Genomic DNA, 21,624 nt, shown 5'->3' on the forward strand with positions numbered 1-21,624 from the left:
TCCTTTTTAATATGTTTGGTATGGAATATATTTTGTATGCATGTAAATAAATACGTCTATACGTAACCAGCGTCCTTTAAAAGAAATTTATATGCTTTGAGTTACCACGCATACGTTACCAGGCAACGTTGCGAAACTCTGTATCTTTTATTAGATAATTTAAAATGACCATACTTAAATTTGATGAATATTTACATGTATTTTCAAGATGTTTGTGAGACTATATACATTCTGATTTTGATTTAATTCGATGATTATTAACTCCTCTATTTATAATATATAATACAAATACTTACTCTTATCACTCCGGTCCTAAGTTTATGACGATTTATTTAAAAAAAATATAAATATCAAAGAAAATGTAACTTTCGGGATCTTTTCATGTTATGCGGAACAAAACTATTCTTAAGAAAAGATAGGGTAACAGTTAGGTATTAAAAATTATTGGACAATATTTATAGCTTGCGAAATACTATTTTTATAAATCAAAAGGGTTTATTTATGAACATTGACAACATATTAAAAAGGGTGTTTATCAATAAATTCTAAAATTCATGAGAAAAATCAGTTTTAAGTGAAACTCATCTTGCTTTTTTACAATAAAATAAAATGCAAAACACGTTTTTATTACCTTATGATTGATTCCCTACAGATACACATATTTCCTCGGACATTTTTCTATGTTTTAATTTTTTTTTTCAACATTGTAATGTAAGATTTTTAAGACATTGTATCAACTTAATTTTTATAATGCAGTGAAATGGGTTATACTTTCATTTTATTCACAATAAATTTCCATTTGAATTCCCCATGGAAGATGGAAACTATAATAAAAAAAAAGTATTATGTTTCCTTAATGTGGAATAATCTCAATAAACTTCGTGCAATTTTTTTTGACCACTTTTACCCTAAAAGGCTCAATTAAAAAGTAATGTACTATTCGTGTTATTGATCGTTCATTTGAAAGAAAAGTGCCCATCAACAACATTAATGAATCAATAAAATAAAAATTGATTTTGTAAATATTCAAATTAAGTAATTCAATTCTTTTGAACAAATAATAAAAAACGATTTCAGACATTTTTTGTTTTTAATTTCTAGTTTTTCGGAAAGAATTTATGTCGAAATCTAAATATTTGTGAGAAAAAAGTTTTGATTATTCTTGGAGAACCTCAGTTCCCATTTATTTTTTTTTTTCAAAGATCAATTAATCTGTTGGTTTATCGTCGTGGGTCAAGGATCTGATTGTATTTTGTGACTTTATAATGCTGATACTGTGTCTCAATTTTATGGAGTAGAGTATGAGTTGAGTTGAGTATTTCTTGTTGGTTGGTTTCTTGTGTTTAGCATATCTGACTGATGAGCGTAAGGTCGTCGGTTCGAGACTCGAAATCATGAAAAATTTTCTGACTCCAATCATTCTCAAAATTTACTGAGATCTTTTAGAAACCCTTTGGAACCTTCTGGGGGCGCTGAGTGAATTTTGAGGGCGCCTGTTTTGGATGACAGGTAAAAAGCTAAGACCCATTCCTCTGCGTTTACTGAGAAAACTTACGATTTCACAGTATGAAGTACAATAGGACTCTTTAGAGACCGTGGTGCGAGCAATATTAGACTAAGTCTAGTAAACCCTACAATAAACCCTGTTCAATATCAGTTTTATGTTTAAATGCGGTTTTTTGCAAAGCGTTCAATAGAAAAGTGTAAAAGAGCCTGATACTGGACTGATTTTCGATCATTTATCAATATAAATGTATCTTAGCGATTCATTTCCATCTAAACATTTTGGAAGAAAATGAAAGAATAATCTTCGTAGACCATGTTCTTCTTGTGATTAGAACCACTACTGAAATTACGAGACTTTGTGGATTGCTTTTGTCGGCATAAACTTTCCTCATCATACAATCGTACGATATGAAAAAATGGTTGTTCAATGATAACAATACAAACTCAGCCGAAGCTAGAGACTGGAACTTCCATTCTGTGATTGTGACAGAACTCTCGCAAGCCCTGAAAGAAAAGCTAAACATTTTTTTTCTTGTTAAAACATATAAAAAAAACATAAACTCGTACGCTTTTCTTAGTGTTCATCTAGATTTTGAACGTCTTGTAAGTTGTCTACCACAGATTCAAAATTGTCGTTTCGTTGTACATTATAATATATGGTTACAAGCTAAAAACGTAAAAATGTAGGCATTTATTATTAATTTACTTTTTTTTACTATTGCATTTATTATTATCTATTGTTAATATTAAAAATCGTTTCTAAGCAAACGTATTTGACAGTAGAAATTGTCACAAAAATTATTCATAATAAAAGTTTTCAACTTATTATTTCATGATATTGGGTATAAATATAAATGATAATAAGGTTTTTTGGTTTTAGTGTTTTTTTTTCGTCCATATGAACAAAATTTGAATTTTTTAAATTGAATATACATGTTTGTAGATTATTAATAACTATATTTTTGTGATTGTTACATTTAGGTACATTTTTATGACATCATTTACTCATAATCGTTTTTCACATTCTCATCATGTCGTAAATTTGTAAAAAATTAAAGAAATATTTTTAAAAAATTAATATTTAAGTCAAAAGAATTGAAGCAAACTTTTATGAATACACACGTATAATCTTTCTAATATGTGAGAATGCAAAACAAAATGATGTATGGTTACAAGAGAGAAAGAGATGCATGATACAAATGGGGTGGCCCTAAGAGTGACCAATATTACTGGACTTTTCACAAAGGGTGATAAAAAGTTGACGGAAGTAAATAAGAAAGAATTGACACTTATGTGTGTGTAGTATTAAACTTTATATGTTTTAGAAATCAATTTTGAATTTTCAACTTTAATTTATTTCTTATCTTCGCACAATGTTACAAAAATATCACATTTGTAATTAATTAAAATAAAAATTTGACAGCACAATTTTTCAATGAATTATAAAATTTAGCTAGCGTTTAAAACCGTCCAACTGAAGAGAAAACTTTTTTTGTTTTGATATAATTCACATCCATTTCACAACATTAAAGGTGGGGAAAATTTAAACGATCCTTTTTCAAGGATTTTCTCCTTTTTAAGGGGAAAAAAACAAATATCCTTACACACAGCGCTATCTGTGATACGGTAGAGGCAACATTTAGGATCCTTATGATAAAATAAGCATGAAAATAGAAAAGCAGGCATCGCTGTTTAAGTTGCTTGAAGTATGTAAAATTTTAAAATTGATTAAAAAAATAAAAAAATTGCAAAATATGAACGTTATCGAATTAGATTATTGTATCCCGGAAAACACTACGCAAAAATTTTGGAAACGTATGCGAAGTGAAGGAAATTAAAAACGCCCTACTCTCTTTTAATTTCCACGTTGTTGATTAACCATAAGACAAGCTAATGAGATAAAAATGAAAACTAGCTTAACTTCCTTCTATCACGATCGAGTGTCAAGTCAACTGCTGTCAAGTCAGCAGCTGTCGCTTTAACATTATTTACGTTTAGAACGTTGCGCAAAATTTTGTTTTGTTGGACACTTTCATACTTTAAATTCTTCTAAATGTGATTATGACAATATAATACAATGCAGTTATTTTATTTATTTATTTTTTTTTTTTCAAAAAAGCAAAACTCCATGCAGTTTGATTTGTTATGAATAAGACGTGTATTGTTTTATTCTTTACTCTTTGTTTTCTCATGTCACCCATCATCAAAAACAAAAGGCGATTTAAAAAACATTCTGAAATTCATCAACCTTTTGAACAAATGAGGGTATCCATTTTTCATTATTCCATTTTTCGCTATTCCACTTTAATGTTCTCAGAAATTATGCAATCAACATTAAGAGCACTTTTAAGTACAGTGAAAATTCTATCGTAGGGCAATTCTGAGTTAGGGCATATTCTTAAATAGGGCATATTGGTTTTCTATAGAATTCCAATTATAATCTCAAATTTTGGTTTATTTTAATTATTTTCAATAGGAAAAAAGTTAAATATCGTCTTAAATATCATAATTAAGCAAGAACAACATAAAAATGTTTAAAATTTAAAATTTTGATTTTTTTTTTTTAATTTTCCATTTTTGTTTTAATTTTTGATCAAAGTAATGAATAACTTAGCTAAATGATCAAAAATAAATCATAAATCATCATTTTTTACGAGTTTTCTTTGAAATATGTATGGATTTCTTGGTTTTGATATGCCCTATGAGAGAATAAATATTCTCTTATTGGTACACTTATCTGAATTTAAGGTGCCCTATGATAGAATTTTCACTGTATTATCAAGAATGTATGCAACCTTTATGCAAAAAGTATCGGCGATTTTTTCAACGAAAATTTTTGCAAATTTGACTGTTTCTTCAGAAAAAAGCAAAATTAGACTACTAAGATAAGCCGACGGAAAGGAAAAGGTAAAAATGAACATTGATAATTAATTTTTTCATACATACTTTATTATTTTATATTAGTCATACTTAATGTCTTTGAGAATTTTTATAATGGTGACATGTCTTTTTAATGCTTATTGTTATTATTAGTATAATTATTACTATTTAGTGAACTCATAGTGATGTATCTTAATTTTTAAAATGCTTTAATATTGATTTTCTCTCTAACATTGATGAACTAGTTATTATAAAATTATTATTATTTATATTTTACAAAATTTAAAAAAGAACCAATATACTGTTTGTACGTACAACGAGATCAGAAATTGACTAAATTGAACCAAAACAAGAAAAAATAACGAAATAGTTAAACAAAACTTGCGATTCCTAATTAATTGTGGAAATATATTTTTATTAGAACGTAATAAAATTATCTAAAAACACAATCATAATGAAAAAAAGTAAAAAAGGTAACGTAACAAACACTTATTCCTCTCATATATATGTTTTTGATACACTTTCATAAAAAGACAAGTTATTCAATGTGAATTCGAACTATTTAAACACTATTTTGACAATCTTATAAATTTCACTTATACTTAAGTTCTTAAAATTAATTCTCTTAATTATTTGAGTATAAATATAATTATTTACGTTCATCATTGATTACAGATGTAGAATAGTTAGAAATTCAATTTTTTTTGATGTTGAACAATGTTTTGTTAGGTTCTATACTCATTTCAAATAGAATATTGACACTACTATTTATTATCGTCTTAACATATTTATGATAAAACGTATGACGCAATGATTTTTTTCATGAATTTCTGTTCTGTGTTCTAATGTAATAAATAAAAAAATAGGAACTTCATTGCTATACAATAAGATACAAATTGTAAGTACTACTCGCTTAACTTTTGTTATTCATATTTGCATGTTGTATATGTATGTACTGTTTAAGTAAATAAATATCTAGCTAAGAAAAAGTACAGACATTTTGGAATTAAGTACGAAAATCAAACAACAGAAAATTTTATGAATCTTCCACTCTTTGTGTAATTGCATTGCTTTTTCTCACATTTAAAACTAAATTCGTAATACGAGTTTCCTTATTCAACAGAATATACTAAATTAAGCTATTTGTGAAATAATTTATATTTTAGTACTTAGAACTTTGGTTTATAAATGCCATCCATTGATTATTATTATTATTCTTAATTATTATTATTCTATTTAAATGCCAAAAATAATCATCAACTCATTCATTTAAAATTTCTTAAATTAATATATTCGAGAAATTGGTTGATTCGAAGGGAAGTTATAGCATCCCCACGATTCAAACAATCATGTTGATTCTTGTTTTACTGGCTGATTTTGATTCATTGAGTCAGAACTGGCTTGCGAAGAGTTTGCTGGACTGGGTAAATTGATGCTTGTGCCCAATGAAGGTGGTGGTAATAATAAGCCAGGTGGCATACTAGATTGCATCGAAATATTTTGTGACTTTCCTTGATTAACCACACACTTACGCATATGTTTTTCCAATGTCGACGGAACACTAAATGGCATATCACAAAATCTGCATCTGTACACATCCTTACCGAGCCTGCCATGGGTTTTCATATGTCTGGTTAACTTAGAGCTTTGAGCGCAAGCATACGAACATAATTCGCATTTGTATGGTTTTTCACCGGTGTGAGATCTTCTGTGGACAGTTAAGTTTGAGCAATTTTTAAAGACCTTTCCGCAAAATTCACACGTATCATTACGTCGTTGTTCTTTCTTCATTAATGAGCTGTGTAACAAATTTGATGCTGGCTGGCCTCCAGACAACAAAGGAACTTTATTTTTGAAGTTTTCAAACAAGGCATCATTTCGATGGTGTAATCCTGGTAGATGCCACCAATTGTCGGGAGAATCGAATTTCATACGTTTCGTAGGATCGAATGGGTTCTCAAATGGATTGAACATATTGGAAACTTGTTGATTTTGCGGACGGTTTTGTTGAATGAATTTCTTGGCAAGTTCTTCTTTTATTCTTAGGGCGTTTGGTAAGCCATTCAATTTTTCAGAAAAACTGGGAATAGCCCCAGAGCTATTATTATTATCATGGTCTTTGCTTGCCAATTGAAGGGCTTGTTTGTATGCTTCTGAGTACTGGGCAATGTTTGACAATCCAAATTTGTCCATCAGCTGTCCGACTAACGATGGATTGACTGGCGGGACATCTAGACTTCTCTCGGATGTTACGGGAGTGCTACTTACACTCAAGTCTTCGGCTTCCTCGTTATATTCCTCTTCTTCTTCCTCCTCCTCGTCTTCCATTTCGTTTGTGGTATCTCTTGTATCATCGATATCTAATTCCATCTTTGTAAACTCAGACTCACAACGGAAGTCCTCTTCGTCTGTCTCAGCCGAAGAGTTTCCCTGTTTATCTACAGGACCTTTATGAAGTTTCATATGTTTCTTTAGTTTTATTGCTTCGACACAAGTAAAATCACAGCTAGTACACTTAAAAGTAGATTCACCTGTATGCACTCTTTGATGTACAATCAAATTACTTTGGAAACGGAATTTTTTATTGCAATATTCACAACAAAACAGCGAATCCGTCAGATGGTCTCTTTTGGATGGTGGTGTTGATGCGGACCTAGGAGTTGTTGTTATCGTTTCACTACCTGCAGACGTTTTTGTTGACTTTTCAGGTGGTGTCAAGCTTTGAGGCCTGGAATTATTCGTTAATGGAGTGGGAGGTAATTGCGATGGTGATGGACTAGCGAATCTTGGTGAACTGATTTTACGGGGATTCGGTGAAGCATTCGTGCACGAAGCATTGCTTGTTGGACTCGAGGTCCCTGCTAATTCTCTTAATCTTTGTGAGTAGAAATCAAGGTGAGATTCTGATATGGTACTTTGTGAGCTTGAAGACATATTCAGCTTGTTGTTACGAGACTGATGTGAATTTATTGAGTTTGCCATTGCAGCAGCTAAATTCATACCATGATGACGAAATTGTTCAGAAACAAATTGCTCCATTCGAAAATCATGATGTGGTCGCGGGAATAAGCCGGCATTTTGATTCAATGCAGGAAGAGGCATTCTGAGCAATCCAAAAGGATTTGAATGCAAATCTGGCGGTGGAAGTAAAGGATGACGCAGATCCATCGAGGCCACTTTTTGATTGCTTTGTTCCCTGGACTGTTCGTGAGTCAGTTTTTCGTTAGCTGAAGTATTATTTGATGAAGATGATCCCGAATTTCCGCTAGTATTTGATGATTTTGAGTCATTACTCGCAAAGGACTCCACGTAAATGTTGACTCCATGGAAGCTTTGTACATGCTCGATGAGTTTCCATGCACTTGTATGCTTTTCTTTACACGTTGAGCACAAGTAAGAAGTGGGTTCTGAAAGAAAATATTCTTTTAAGTTCGAATCATTTAGTATAAATAAAAAATTAAAAAAAAAGACAAAGTGCAAAAAGTGGACGCAACATCAACATTAAATGCTAAACTTTCAAGTTTTATTTTCACATTCCAAAATTCAATTTTGAATGGAAAACCAAAGAAAATGAATAATATTCATAAAAACAAAAATGAAACATATGGTTCCGAAATTTGCGATTTTCCTTCATCTGCATTCTACACAACACAGTCAATATGAGACTAGACATGAATTTGTTATGTGATCACTACAATAATGTTTGTTTCAAGCTACACATATTGTAAAATTTAATAAAAAAACACATTGAGAAAAATGTGAATCATTTTGAAAGAAAAAAAAATCATTCGCAAGTGATGGTCACTAAACATATTTTAAAAATTGTTCCATATAAATCATGTTCGACAACAGTACATATAATTACGGGAATCTGATAATACACTGCAAAATGTGGCAAACTAATGGTGTGATATATTGAGTGTAACCATAAAACACCCCCAACATTATACCAAATAAAAAAATTTAAAATAAAGAATCTAACTACATTTTACTTAAGGGAAAAATCAACAGATTATCCGGAAGGGTCCCACATAAAAGTATGATGGACATTGTGCGATTTACATTTTTATTTTTGGTGTTACGTTATTTTGGTGCCTATCTTTCTTTAAGATGCATTCCACACATATGTATGTTGCGATAAATTAGTCGACACAATAGAATAAATATATCCTGCCCTCTAAGGCAGTTGTAAAAATATATGTTTCAACCGAATATAAAGTAAGATACATTGCTTCTCGTGATAAGGGTAGAGAAGAGACAAAAAAAATGACCGTAGAATGGAGACAAACAATGTAAATTGAAATTTGAAGAAAGCAGAAGTAAATCAGCGAAAAATATGCACTTTCTTAATGTGCAATTTATATTCAATTGCAAATTAACCAAAACCTTATCGAACTGTTCAATATATATGTAGATTAAATATATTGATATCTTTTATAAATATTTCGTTTTTGTTGTCAATAACTTGGAAAATTCCCTAAATTAGTTTTCTCAATAAATTATTTGTAATATATTTATGACATTACTTTAAATATTAAGTAAGTTGTGGTTGACATTTATCCCATATTTATTATAGTAACGCATTGACATTGCGTTGTTGACTAAATGCCTATGCAGCATATTACTCAGTTGATATAAATTTAATATGGGGTGAATGTGTATTAATTCGAAAATGATTCAAATATAAAAGACAAAATCATTCGAAAGGATTGCAAGTGACAGGAAAATATTCATAAGAAAAGTATAAATGGTCATTTTCAAGATTAAAAAAAAGATATTCATGAAAAATTTATAACAGAATATTTCGATTTTTTTTATTGTGGTAGCATGCTGTGCTGATTTGTCTTACATCAATATTTCCCTCATATATGTATGTCATAAGAAAAAAAACTCAGTTTCCTGCTATGCAATATTTTTTTAAAACATATTTCTGAACCTCTTAAACTACTGAGCAGTTAATGTTGCGTTACGTTATGATAATTTTTTTTAAATATACAAACCTTTGGTTACATCTGTATTTGAAGGATGACTTTTCTCATTATCCTTGTCTAGCGTGTAGCTTGAATTTCCTTCCATTAATTCGGGTTTTAGGTTTTCCGAAAGTGAATCCATTTGTGCAAAGTCTCCAGACTCTATGTCAATGAAAGAAAACATATATATACTATGAACAGACGGCACTTTTTCAATAATATTACTTACTTTCGCCGGTTAAATTTGGTGTGCTTGACCCCTCAATCAGGAGGTCGTTCAAATTGTTCGGAGATGGAGTGTGTATTCTCGATGTGGAAGTTCTCTTCGACGTGATAGGTGCTGATATGGAAGTTTTTCGTAAGTTTTGTACATTGATTGTTTGATCGTCGTCAGACCCTCTATCAGTGGACCCACCTATAACATAAAATAAAATGAGGTGATTTTTAGATTTGCATATTGATGGAGTAAGTTGTCTCAAATTACCTTGTTGGTAACATTGTCCATAATTTTCTTTGTTGCACTGAAGTACTTTATGCTGGATAAAATTTACAATATCTCCTAAAGAAAATTTTGTCTGACAAGACCCGCATATCAAAATATCCTGCATCGTCTCTATTTCACTAGCATCAGAATCCGCTTTAAAAGAAACAAAAAAAAAAATGTAAAAATCTTTCATGTTTTTTGTCGGTTTTATTTTTGAAAGTTCATCCCTAAGTTTTCTTATCTTAAAAAAGTAAAACAAAAGAAAAACTAAAATTAAATCAAGTTGATTTCCACATACGCACACAATAAAGATAAAAATCCTTTTAATGACAGAACCATAACATACACATGCAATCGACCACACATATTTCCATTATTTTTATGAATTGATTGTCTGTGTATTATAACTTAACATTATCATGTAAATCTTCCTTAATTAATGCAACCCTTATAAAGACAATAAATTTTTTGCAGTCTTTTGTTCTGGTGTATGTATACCAGAAATGGTTAGAATGATGTATTTAGTCGTGATAATTGTACAATATTATGACCATTCTGCGGATTAACGTAAAAAAAAGAATAGAAGGTAAATTATAAATAGAACGCTAGAATTTATACACCAAACAATAATATGTAATAACGACATAAGGGTATATAACGACAAGTGAATTCAATGAATGAAACTTATGCACTGTCCTGGGACTAAGATTACAAGAAAGGTAATTCTAAATCTAATATACCTTGACTCATTGTCTTTATTCTCATTGAATATTTAATAAATTCTCACACCAGGGACTAACAAGAGAAAAGTCAATATTTTTTGTGAACACACATGTGGCTCAGGATGTTTTTTTCATATCTCTATCAATATAATTAACACCCAATTTTTATTGATAGAAAGACAGAGGACGCAGACAATAATCCATTTTTATACGGATTACAGCTGATAAAAAAACTAGAATGAGATTTTTTTACTACACTTTTGTTTAAGTAAAATAAAACTTGAATGATAAATCAACTTGTGTATTAAATTCGTACATATAGGTGAATGTGCTTTATTGATTTTTGGCGAATTATTTTATAGATAATATAATCATAGTAGGTACTTGAAGTATGATGAGCAAATAAGCAATATGTTTTCAGGTTATTTGTGAAGTATTTGCCTAGTTGTATATTTTAGAGTTTTCATTCAATAGTTTCACATTTATAGTCACATATATGTGCTTTATTCATAATAATTTATGACACAGCAGGAAAATTTTGAAGGGCAACATTTTATAGCAAAAAGCAATCTAAAAAAAATACGAAAATTTACAACAAAATCTCTTGTCATACGGAGAAAACTCTGAGCTGATTCCTAAGCTTAGTGCAAATCACCAATGTTGCAAACCTGATACGAAAACTTTGTATCAATCAATGCGAAAATTGTGTGTTACCTACGGACACGTATTCATCCCCATGTATTTATTTGTCATACTTTGCGTCATTAAATTAATAAATTAGTTTGGTGTTATAATAATCCCTAGAGCTAGGATAGATTTTGATCTTTGATGTTTCAACGAAAAACATGCAGTATGTAGATATTATGAAAATATTGACCACATACTTTCGCATAGTAGAGGTTTCATGTCATTGTTTCTTTTTAAACATAAAATTTTATGGTTTTTTTTATAAAAATCTCGATTTTTAGAATTTATGAAAACAAAGTCATCAAGACCGCTATCTAAGCCTTTCGATAGACATCAACAAAGAATTTACTAGGAAGTTTTCTTCTCTTTAGGTCGTTTTCTCTTGGCATATAAGTATCTATAGCCACTCTCCTTTTTATATATTATTTATATATAGAGTTTTCTCAAATATCGAACAGAAGAGGATTGGTATGTTTTGCGGCACTATACATGGTTAAGATGATCCATATAAAGAAAAACGGAAAATATAGGCGTAATTTGAGTTTTTTGCGCATGTGTGACCATTGGTCACTTATGATATGTGTCACATAAATGTTCCACTAATAAAACACATAAGGAGCACATATGATAAGATTACGGCTTTGTACGACACTCTTTAGTGTTCAAACCAATGATGATCGATAAAATTTGGGTTTCTTCGTCTGCTTTATTTTCACAAATAGTAAATAAACGTAGGTATAGCATAGCACGTTAAACTTTTCCCACCTTTGGTTTCATCATACGCAAATAGGTATTTGCTTTTTATTTATTTATTTATTTTTTATTGTAAAAATATGATTAAATCGTTTTAAAGTTGAATTGAATAAGTTATATTAAAAATTAAAAAAACCGTTCAAATTGATTGAATTATTATTTTTTTGTAAAAAAAACAAACTAATTATGTTTAAGAACCATTGAATTACAAAGTGTACTTTGACTTTGCGGCACTTTTATGCACGTATTAATACATCCCTTGTAATTTATTTAAGTAATTTCACATGTTGGCGGTTTGCAAAATTTTATTCAAAAATCGCATTCGAACACAAATTAGCTGTGGTTCTCCACAAATTCTAAATTGAAGTGAAAAAATATGTAAATTAAACATATATTGAACACTAATTAATAATTTATTTAAATATTTTTATGATAATTTAGAAAAATCTCTTAATTATCCTTTGAGTGCCTTTTGATTCATTCTTTTTTTTTTTTTGTTTAATTTATTTTGAGTTTCAGTTGATAGAGTTGAGTTCAGTTGTTATAAGTATGGTACTGTTCTATTTTTATGTAATCATTATTTAAATATTTACAAAACATGTTAATTTTTTATCTTTTGTACATAGGAATATGTCACTACAATAAACATTCTTATCAGTCTCGTATTCTATTTTACCGTATACTTTATATGTATAAACACAAAACACGGTATAAGTAAACTTAAACTAGCGCAAATAAAATATCACATTTTTGACATTAGAGTGTATGCCAGCTACATGTATCGTACCTGCATTATTTAAATGAGGTAAAAATTAGTAAAAATGAGTTATTTCTGATGGAACTTGTAAAACCATATTCATAAAAAAATATTGAAAATGTCTTACGTATTGATACAAATCCTGCATCATCGCTAATTGACAACATCTTGTAAAAAGTAAAGCACTAAAAATTTTAAGTTGCACAAATAAACTAAATGGTCAAAGAAATGGACTGTCTAGCTCGAATTATTATACAGGACTAAAGATCTTGATTGTAATAAAGGAGATGAAATGATGAAATTTACCGTACATAATAATAATGATAGCAATGATATAATGGTTTTATTTTTTTAACATATTTTTTATATGTGTACGTATTGAATCTTGTTTATACAGATAGCTAATACAATTTTTTTTTTACATTTTTTTTTGAACGGTACACACATATATTATCTTTTAAATTTCATCCGCATGGACTTATAAAAAAAATTAAGGGTGACACTATAGAATTATTTTTCTAGTTCTCAGCCCCTTTATAATTTCTTAAATAAAAAGAAAGATTCAGGTAATTTTTTTTTGCTCAATCAAATTTTTTATACGTGTACCCGTCGTATGTGGAGGAATGAATAGTTTTGAAATAAAAGTAATACGAAAACCTTTTTTTATTAATTTTTTAATGTTTGCTTCTACAGATGCGTGATTTTTTCTCAGGATACAAAACGTACCCTTATTTTTTTTTACAACTAAACATAACGGTTCTTTTTATGCATCGTTTTTGTTTGTGTCCTTATTTTCTCACGTATTTAGGGTTCAAAATGTGCGCTTCATTTTTTTTATACACGAAGAAGTTTTAATTTTGAATAAAAAAAGACAGGCAGGTAAGCCACAGAAAGTACTGATAGTTTTTTATATTAAAATAAAAAATATATAGTAAGCCAGACAAAGACACTGATGCATGTGTCGGTATAATATTTTAGGACCAAATTACCTGGGCAGACAATAGCACACTGAGGAAATGCTAATCGAAATCCGAAATGCTTCTCCGTACGTTAGACAGTAATTAACATTTTTTTTAACATATACATATTTTTTTTTTTGCAATGACCCAACTCAGAATATATAAGAGAAAAAAAAAACGATCATCTATTTGAGAAACTTTAATGCATGCATTAAACTCCTATATAACATTCACAAAGTAATGCAACTAAACAAACTCCGTGAGAAACCGATTGTTATCAAGTAAACAGTTCTCTCTTGCTTTTTTAATGTTATTAGTTCACGTTAAAAGTTGCATTGTATATAGGTTTAGATCTTCGTGCAAAATCGAAACTGTACCTTGTGCATGCACTATGTGCATTCACATTGTTGAATATTGTGCAATTATATTCAAAATACTATGAGATGTCGGTTTTTAATCTATTTGAAAAAAAAGATAGTTCATGTATATTATGAACATTTTATTTAGGCTTTCGTATGTGCGATGACATTAAAACAAAGGATGACCTCTTACTGAGGTATACACTACGGAAAAAAAAATTAAGAATAAAATATAACACAAACTATGATATGTTTTGATGACATTCGATTGGACTGCATCTTTGTTTCTCAGGCTGAATTTTATCATTCATAAAAGCAGCACTTTGTACAGATATTTTTTAATTAATTAATAGTAGGTAATAGTGAAACAAAATACATCACTAGGTAGTGTAACCACATCATTGTGCAAAAAAACAAATGTAAGACTACGCGCGAGAAAAGCTAATTATAAAATGGACTCGAACAATTGTGCGAAGTTTCTCATAATTTATTGAAAAGCATATTTATTTTGAACTGTGGTAAATAATAATAATTTCTTGCGCTTTATTCATCTGAATACTAGGCATTGCATTTCGTTTCATTATTATTATAGAAACAGTTGCATTCGTTAAAAATAATACAGAAAATCATCTTTTGTTCAACTGTAGTAAAAATTTAGTTTATGTGGATGTGTTTTATGTCATTAACAAAAAACATTATTTTTTCTATGTCGAACCCAATGTATCACCAAAAAATTAACTCCTTCTTTTCTTTAAATTTATCCCATTAACAAAAACCTAATTAATGAAATTATTGATTTTATCTTTTACAAAAGAATGTCACAAAAATTCCAGCGCATATACATAATGTATTTTTTTTTTAATTTCAATTAGAACGAATCAGCTAAAAGTCTGCAACTGGACAATAGCATAAACAATAGATGCGAATATTGAATAAAAGCAGTCATGCTACAATATATAATTAAGAGTAAAACCATTCTGATTTATAATTATTTTGCTCACAATTATTTTTTTTACCTGTGTACGTTTCGCGTATTAACCCTCTTATATTTTATCAAAATTATTGTTTTCCATCTAAATTTTGTTTTTTTCAACCTTTTGTTTTGATTTTTTTCTTCCTTTAAAGGGTGGAAGTGATAATGTTTTGTATTTTTATTTTGTATTATGAGGTACATGTGTGTACACATTTTTTTTTATATTAGAGTTCAGAAAGTTAAATGTGTTTTGCAAGGAAAAAATTGCAAAAAATTCTCTGATTGTGTTATTTACATGTAGATATTTTGCATGAAAAATCTACAATAAATATTTTCATGAGTGAAAAATATGTATGAAGCGACATCTTCATTTTGGTAGAAGTCGGTTTTCCACCATTTCCTCACCCACAACTATATGTTTCCCCTGCCAAAGAAAATTTGTCTCGTACAGAACCGACACAACAAAGTAAATAAGGAGAAAAAACATCGTCGGACCTAAAAATGGTCATCACAAAAACCCAATAGTGAATATAAAGATATTTTGCAGACAAAAAAATCATATTGTTTTTAATGTATGTTTAATCAAATTATTTTGTTAAGGTGTGTCACTCATTGTAATGATAAATCTAAGTAGAGTCCAAGTTCTTTGGTTCAGTAGAAAATGTTATGTATTTAGGTACATAGATGTGTAGTTAATGAAGCTGAAAACTATTAGACTCGTCAACAATATTTCTCAAATTATTTATTTGAAAAATTTACTCTGTATATGTATAAATGTGCATAAATAACATAAATTATCTTTTCAGAGAGACACACAATAAAAACTAATGCGGCTAACCCTTTTCTTTCTTTTAATTTTAAACTTCTCTTAAAAAAAATATTATTATTTTGTTTATCTTTTGGCACTAAGGTCAACGGGTCAACTTTTGATATAAAAAAAAAACAAATTCTCATTCTTAAGGGGTCATCTTTAAATAAGACGGCTGACCTGAAACTCCTTGTTCACAACAACTACTTACATTCGTGTAATGTGTTACTCGACAAAGAAAGTCACTCTTTTATTGTTACCAAAAAGTTAAAAAATATAATACTACTTAGGTTTATGAATTAAAAAAAAAAACAAAAAAGTTTAAAAACTATTTTCCAGGTCAGGTGCTTTCTCCGTGTGGATCAATGTTCATTTAGACACATATAATATAGAGCTAATTTAACAAGGGAGTAAAGAATCGATCAAACAATTCGTTGGTGAACTCGTACCTGTTTGGATATCCGCGCCACTTTACATATTTATGTACCTCAAAGTACAAATAAGTGGAAAAAGGACCTTAACCACAGTTGGTTAGTTTGTGTACATATATGAGTACATATACTTTGAAAACACTTATATTATTGAAAAAATATCGACAAAATATTTCGCACAAAAAAAACTTAAAAAAAGAAATTAAAAATAAGATAAGAATAAAATAAATCCATATAATAATTAACTGTAGTTTACCAACCTTGTGCGATTCTAATCGCGGGCATTTTCTTAATTCTCATTTTTATTATTAATTAACTCTCGATTTGTTTTTGATTCGAATACTATCACAGCCTTATTTCTCAAATACTATGGAAATTATCGTAGAGGATTTCCATCGATATAAAATTTATTTTTTATCTATTCTTTCAAACAAACATAAAATCCCTTACAGTATATTTATAATTTATTTATTTATTTTTTTATTTTTAAATTTTTTATTTTGCAAATATTGTTTTAAATGATTTTTTATTATTTATTTTTTTGCATGTCGTTTTCAGATTTCATGTTTAATTTAAAATATTTTTGTTCACTTGATAGGTAATTCCTTTATTATCTGATTCTTTACTGATTTGAAGTTGTGAATTACACATTTATAATTTTTTGTCACTGTAGTTTTTCACACACAAAGAGAAAGGGTATATGGAAATTATTGTTACTCTATTTTATTTATACAATATATGCGCGACACACTACTATACAATACGTCTTTACTGTGCGACGGTCTGCTTGCATCTAATGTGATGGCCTTATAAACGTATACCGGCCACGCCGGACGCAAAGAGAAGCATTACTATCGCCACATATATAAAATACAAAACCTATTCTATATTTGGCGTACACACAAGTACATAATATATTAATCAAATAGGTACGTCTGGTGTACAACGAATCATTGTGGAAATGTCTGCATACTTATGTATTCATATATATTCCTATATATATGTATATATACATTTTATGTTCGTGTAGCAGTGTAGAACGTGTACTCGAATAACAACATCAACTATCTTTAACTTCGATAAACTTCTATTGTGGGTACAATTTTCATTTCATTTACAATCGGACACATTCGTCTCGTGTTGGTCCATATGATGATGATGTTGGATATGTACGAATTGCTCGATCTCACTTCATCAAATATCTATGTATGGGCGCTTCGGTACCGACTAGTAGGTATGCCATTTCAGCCAAATAAATAAATATAGAACATTTGGTCCGTTTGTCTCTTGCATGAGACCACGTGAGTATGAAAACGCTACACATGTTAAGAACCCCCTCAAGAAATTGTATGTACACATATTTTTGGAAAAGATGAGATACAAGCATCCCTTTCACACTTCTAAATCATCATATATGTGTTTTGGAAATCACATATGAGAAAAGTAAAATAATTATGTACGAGGAGATTTAATCAAAAACACGAGCATAACGTAATGCGCGCGCAATTGTCCCTTTTATCCCTTCTACTTTATCATTACGCAAACTAAAAGGGATAAACAATGTGTGCGTATGCATATCGATTCGATCCATGTATGTAATGTTTTCCTCTCTACTTGTGGGTGGCTTTCGCACACGTATGACTCGAATTACTTACGACTCGAACTTTACTGTTTTTGAGGTAGCTAATTTTCTTTTATACAAATTCAAATCGAATAGTCATGTACGTGGGGCAAGTGTGTCTTCTGACGAGTATTGATAAAATCCCCACGTATGAAGAGCATAAATGTTTGGTACTAGCTCACTGCTATAGATGTAGGTATTTGCGTACAAGAGAAAAGCCATGTATGTATTATCAATTGCTCTTCTTCCCCAGCTACTACACATATTATTTTGACAATGTATAAGATTTCATTATTTTGTATTTACTTGTAAATAAAGCTTTTGTTATGTATCGAGAAAACCTGTGTCTACAAAAACGAAACTATTCAAATTGTATAATAAACTGCCTTACTATCAAAATCGTATTTCAAATTATAGAAAACTAACGAATTATGGCTTTATTTTTTTAACAATTTTTTTTTTAATTGAAAAAAATCTTTTTTTTATTATTAACTACGTCCTCGAATACTTTTAAGATGACCAGCAGAGAGTTTATGATTTAGAAATTTTAGCTCTAATTCCAATATTTGAAAAAGAAATTACAACGACAATTCGTATTTCAATTTTTTTTTTTTTTGTTCTTCTATACTTAAAATTGCCTATTATGATTTGCACATACATAACACACAGATCACGTTTATCACGCTCCGTAATGTGTAGGTGTTGATGCACGAGTAGTAATCTGAAGAACTGCACGAAAAGAGACAATATAATTATTATTATTGATCTTATACGTATGGTTTTTTTTAATAAAAATTAAATGTTAATAAAAATAATAATAAATGGAATGAGTGAAGAAAACAGTCCTACACACATGTCTTTGAAGGTAAGGCAGTTTGCATTTAAAAATGCATTTTGTTTGGTCTGTTATTTTGTATTTTAAAAAAATATATTGCATAATTTTACTGAAGGTACTGTATTTTTGCACACGACTTCAAAGTGAAAGGGAATGAAAATTTAGTAAAACAATCGCTAGTATAGAATCCCATACAAACCATCCAGATGCAGAGAAGATGTTTTCTTGAATCCAACACCTAAATTCTTTATGACTTCAATAATGATATATTGTTCTTCGATTAAAAAACAAAAAAAAACTTAAAAATATACATAAGCTTCATGTATCGATAAAATAAGCGTTGACCATGGTAACATGAACTCAACATTGTTGTGCACATCATAATAAACAACTAACTAAATTTAAGGACAACTTTGTCCACGATTAAAAGTGAAACTATGAATGAATAAAACAGAAATTCAGGCATGAGGGTACAACGAAAAATCAAAGTAATATTCGAAAGGAGAGGATTGTACAGAAAATGGCTATAATTAAAGATTTATCATCCATCTAGATGGAGGATTTCCGTTTTGATCATGAAATGCACAAGTTTATTTACTATTACAAACAAAATGAACGATAACTAAATTAATATCCAAAGTACTTTAGCGAAAGTCATAAAATCAATTTTTTAATTCTTCAATAATGTCTTTCAAATAAATCTGATATAAGAATTTACTTTACTAAAAATATAACTTTATATGTATTCTTAAGATACATAGACAAAAAGACAGTAGTCAGTGTCCCTCGCATTTAAAATGTAAATCTTTATTTATAAACATAGTCCCTCGTTGTTAAGCATAATTACAGTGTCTATGCGTCAACGGAAAAAATCTAAAACACTTTGTGGAGGAAAAATAATGTTAGACTTAAAACATTTAATTATTGACACCATAATTTTTTGTTGGACAACATGTGTTTCACACATGTAAGGACATTTCAACTTAAAACATTTAGCGTCTACATTTTAAGACACGTCTCATTCAAATTATCTGTTCTTGCGACGTAAAAGTGACGATCTTACAAAATTTAATGAATTTCATTCGGCACATTTTCCCTTTTCTTGAAGATATCTTTACAGTTTTATTCAGTATATGTATTTATGCATAGAAACAAAATAAATCCAAAAAAAAATATGGAAGTTGAATAAAAAATTTTGAGAATAAAAAACTTTTTTAACAATTAAACATGTCTAATTAAAAACAATTCAGATTAAGGATAAAAAAATGTATGTAAATATTTTTTTTCGATTTGTACTGCCACTTTTACCTCTTAAAAACTTCTGTTACTTAATATGTAACTTCTGATGTTTAAAACAACTGAAAAACTTGTGACCATTTTGCATGAGCTTTTTTTTATTTATTTATTTTTATTTTTATTTTTTTTTGAATCATTTTAAATCATTTAAAAATGGTAAGTATTTAAATAAAAACAAAAAGGAATAAAGTCAAGGGACATAGAAATATTTTATAAATAACTATTTTAAAATGTCTATACATGTATATTTTAAAATTGAGGAAAATTATGTCTCAGCGGATGAACGATCGTTGACCCTGGTAATATGTTCATGAAACGCTTGTTTGAAAGGTTTTCGATGACGGTCAAATGAGGAAAAATATATGAAAGCATATGTAACTGAAACTGAAAAAAAAAATTATTTAATAAATAAGATTTAAATATCCGTTAGAGTAAAAGTGATTACGTTCGTCTAAACGAAAATTAATAGAAATAAGACAAATATTGGACAAGCTGATTAATTTTTTAAATATAATCAATAATAAATATTTTTTTTAAATAAAAATAGGTACTTATGTGTGATGACTATTATCATATTAAATCTTTGCTTTATAATAAATTCATATTTAGTTTAACAATAGATGGGATGGTTTGCTTGTTCATGGAACATGATCTTGTTAGGCAGACAATCTATTATTAGATTTTAATTGAGTTCAAAAATAATATAAACATTTGCATCTTCATTGCGGGTTTACCAGCTCGTCTCTTTAAAATATTTTTAGATACAAATTAATACCGAATATAATAACTTCAGTTTTCGAGCACTATACCATTGTTTCAATTCATTCGTTTTTTTTTCAATCAGTAATTTTGGTGTCGATCTTCATTTATTATAATGTGTATTGTATATTGTAAAGAAACATAAAATTGTAGGTACTTGTAAAAAATATTAGCATATTATTAACTTTCAAATATGCGATTCTTTTTGAACGTCGGATTACTTGTCCAATAATAGTCACCACACCTTTAGTGACTGCCTTACCATTTCAATTGTGACAACCTACACAATGCATTTTATTGAAAGGCGTGAAGTTTGAGAAACAATACGATGATTCAACAATTTGTTCTTCAGATTTTCTCATATAGGGACTTTGAGTCCCAGATTTATCAGAACTAAGATATACAAAAAAGAAAAATAAAACTTAAATTAGTAGTTAACAAAATTTATAATCGATTTGCATACATATATGTATCAAATAGTTTCCTTAATTTTAATGAGACTACTTAGCTTTCAGATACATATGAGTTTTCGAGAAAAATATAATCTTGATGCACACAAAAAACAGTTTTAAGTGGACGAATCTGTAATGGGTTATGCACAGCAAAATTGTTTCAATTTTCTTTTCAGTACAATTTTTAAAGTACATTACTAAATTCACGGTAATATGATTCTTAGTATGTCAATCATTTCTGCCTACTTAAAATGTTCAAGTTCGCATACTCAACTGTTCATGATAATTTTAGAGTTGTACGACAGTGTTTATCAGCACTTTTGTAGAAAAAAAAACTCATCAGTAGAAAGAGTAAAAATCGAAACATCATAG

General features: G+C 29.1%; 1 protein-coding gene across 1 annotated transcript; it reads right to left on the reverse strand.

The window, feature by feature from the left end:
- Nucleotides 1-5,319: 5,319 nt before the first annotated feature.
- Nucleotides 5,320-16,629, reverse strand: LOC134837465 (B-cell lymphoma/leukemia 11A). Its single transcript, XM_063852842.1, has 5 exons — nucleotides 16,550-16,629; nucleotides 9,841-9,993; nucleotides 9,586-9,771; nucleotides 9,387-9,518; nucleotides 5,320-7,793 (listed from the first exon to the last, which is right to left on the reverse strand). The coding sequence occupies exons 1-5, from the start codon at nucleotides 16,587-16,589 to the stop codon at nucleotides 5,734-5,736; spliced, it is 2,571 nt and encodes an 856-aa protein (XP_063708912.1). The 5' UTR covers nucleotides 16,590-16,629; the 3' UTR covers nucleotides 5,320-5,733.
- Nucleotides 16,630-21,624: the final 4,995 nt, after the last annotated feature.

Source organism: Culicoides brevitarsis, chromosome 1, assembly GCF_036172545.1.
Source record: "Culicoides brevitarsis isolate CSIRO-B50_1 chromosome 1, AGI_CSIRO_Cbre_v1, whole genome shotgun sequence".
Lineage (NCBI taxonomy): Eukaryota > Metazoa > Arthropoda > Insecta > Diptera > Ceratopogonidae > Culicoides > Culicoides brevitarsis.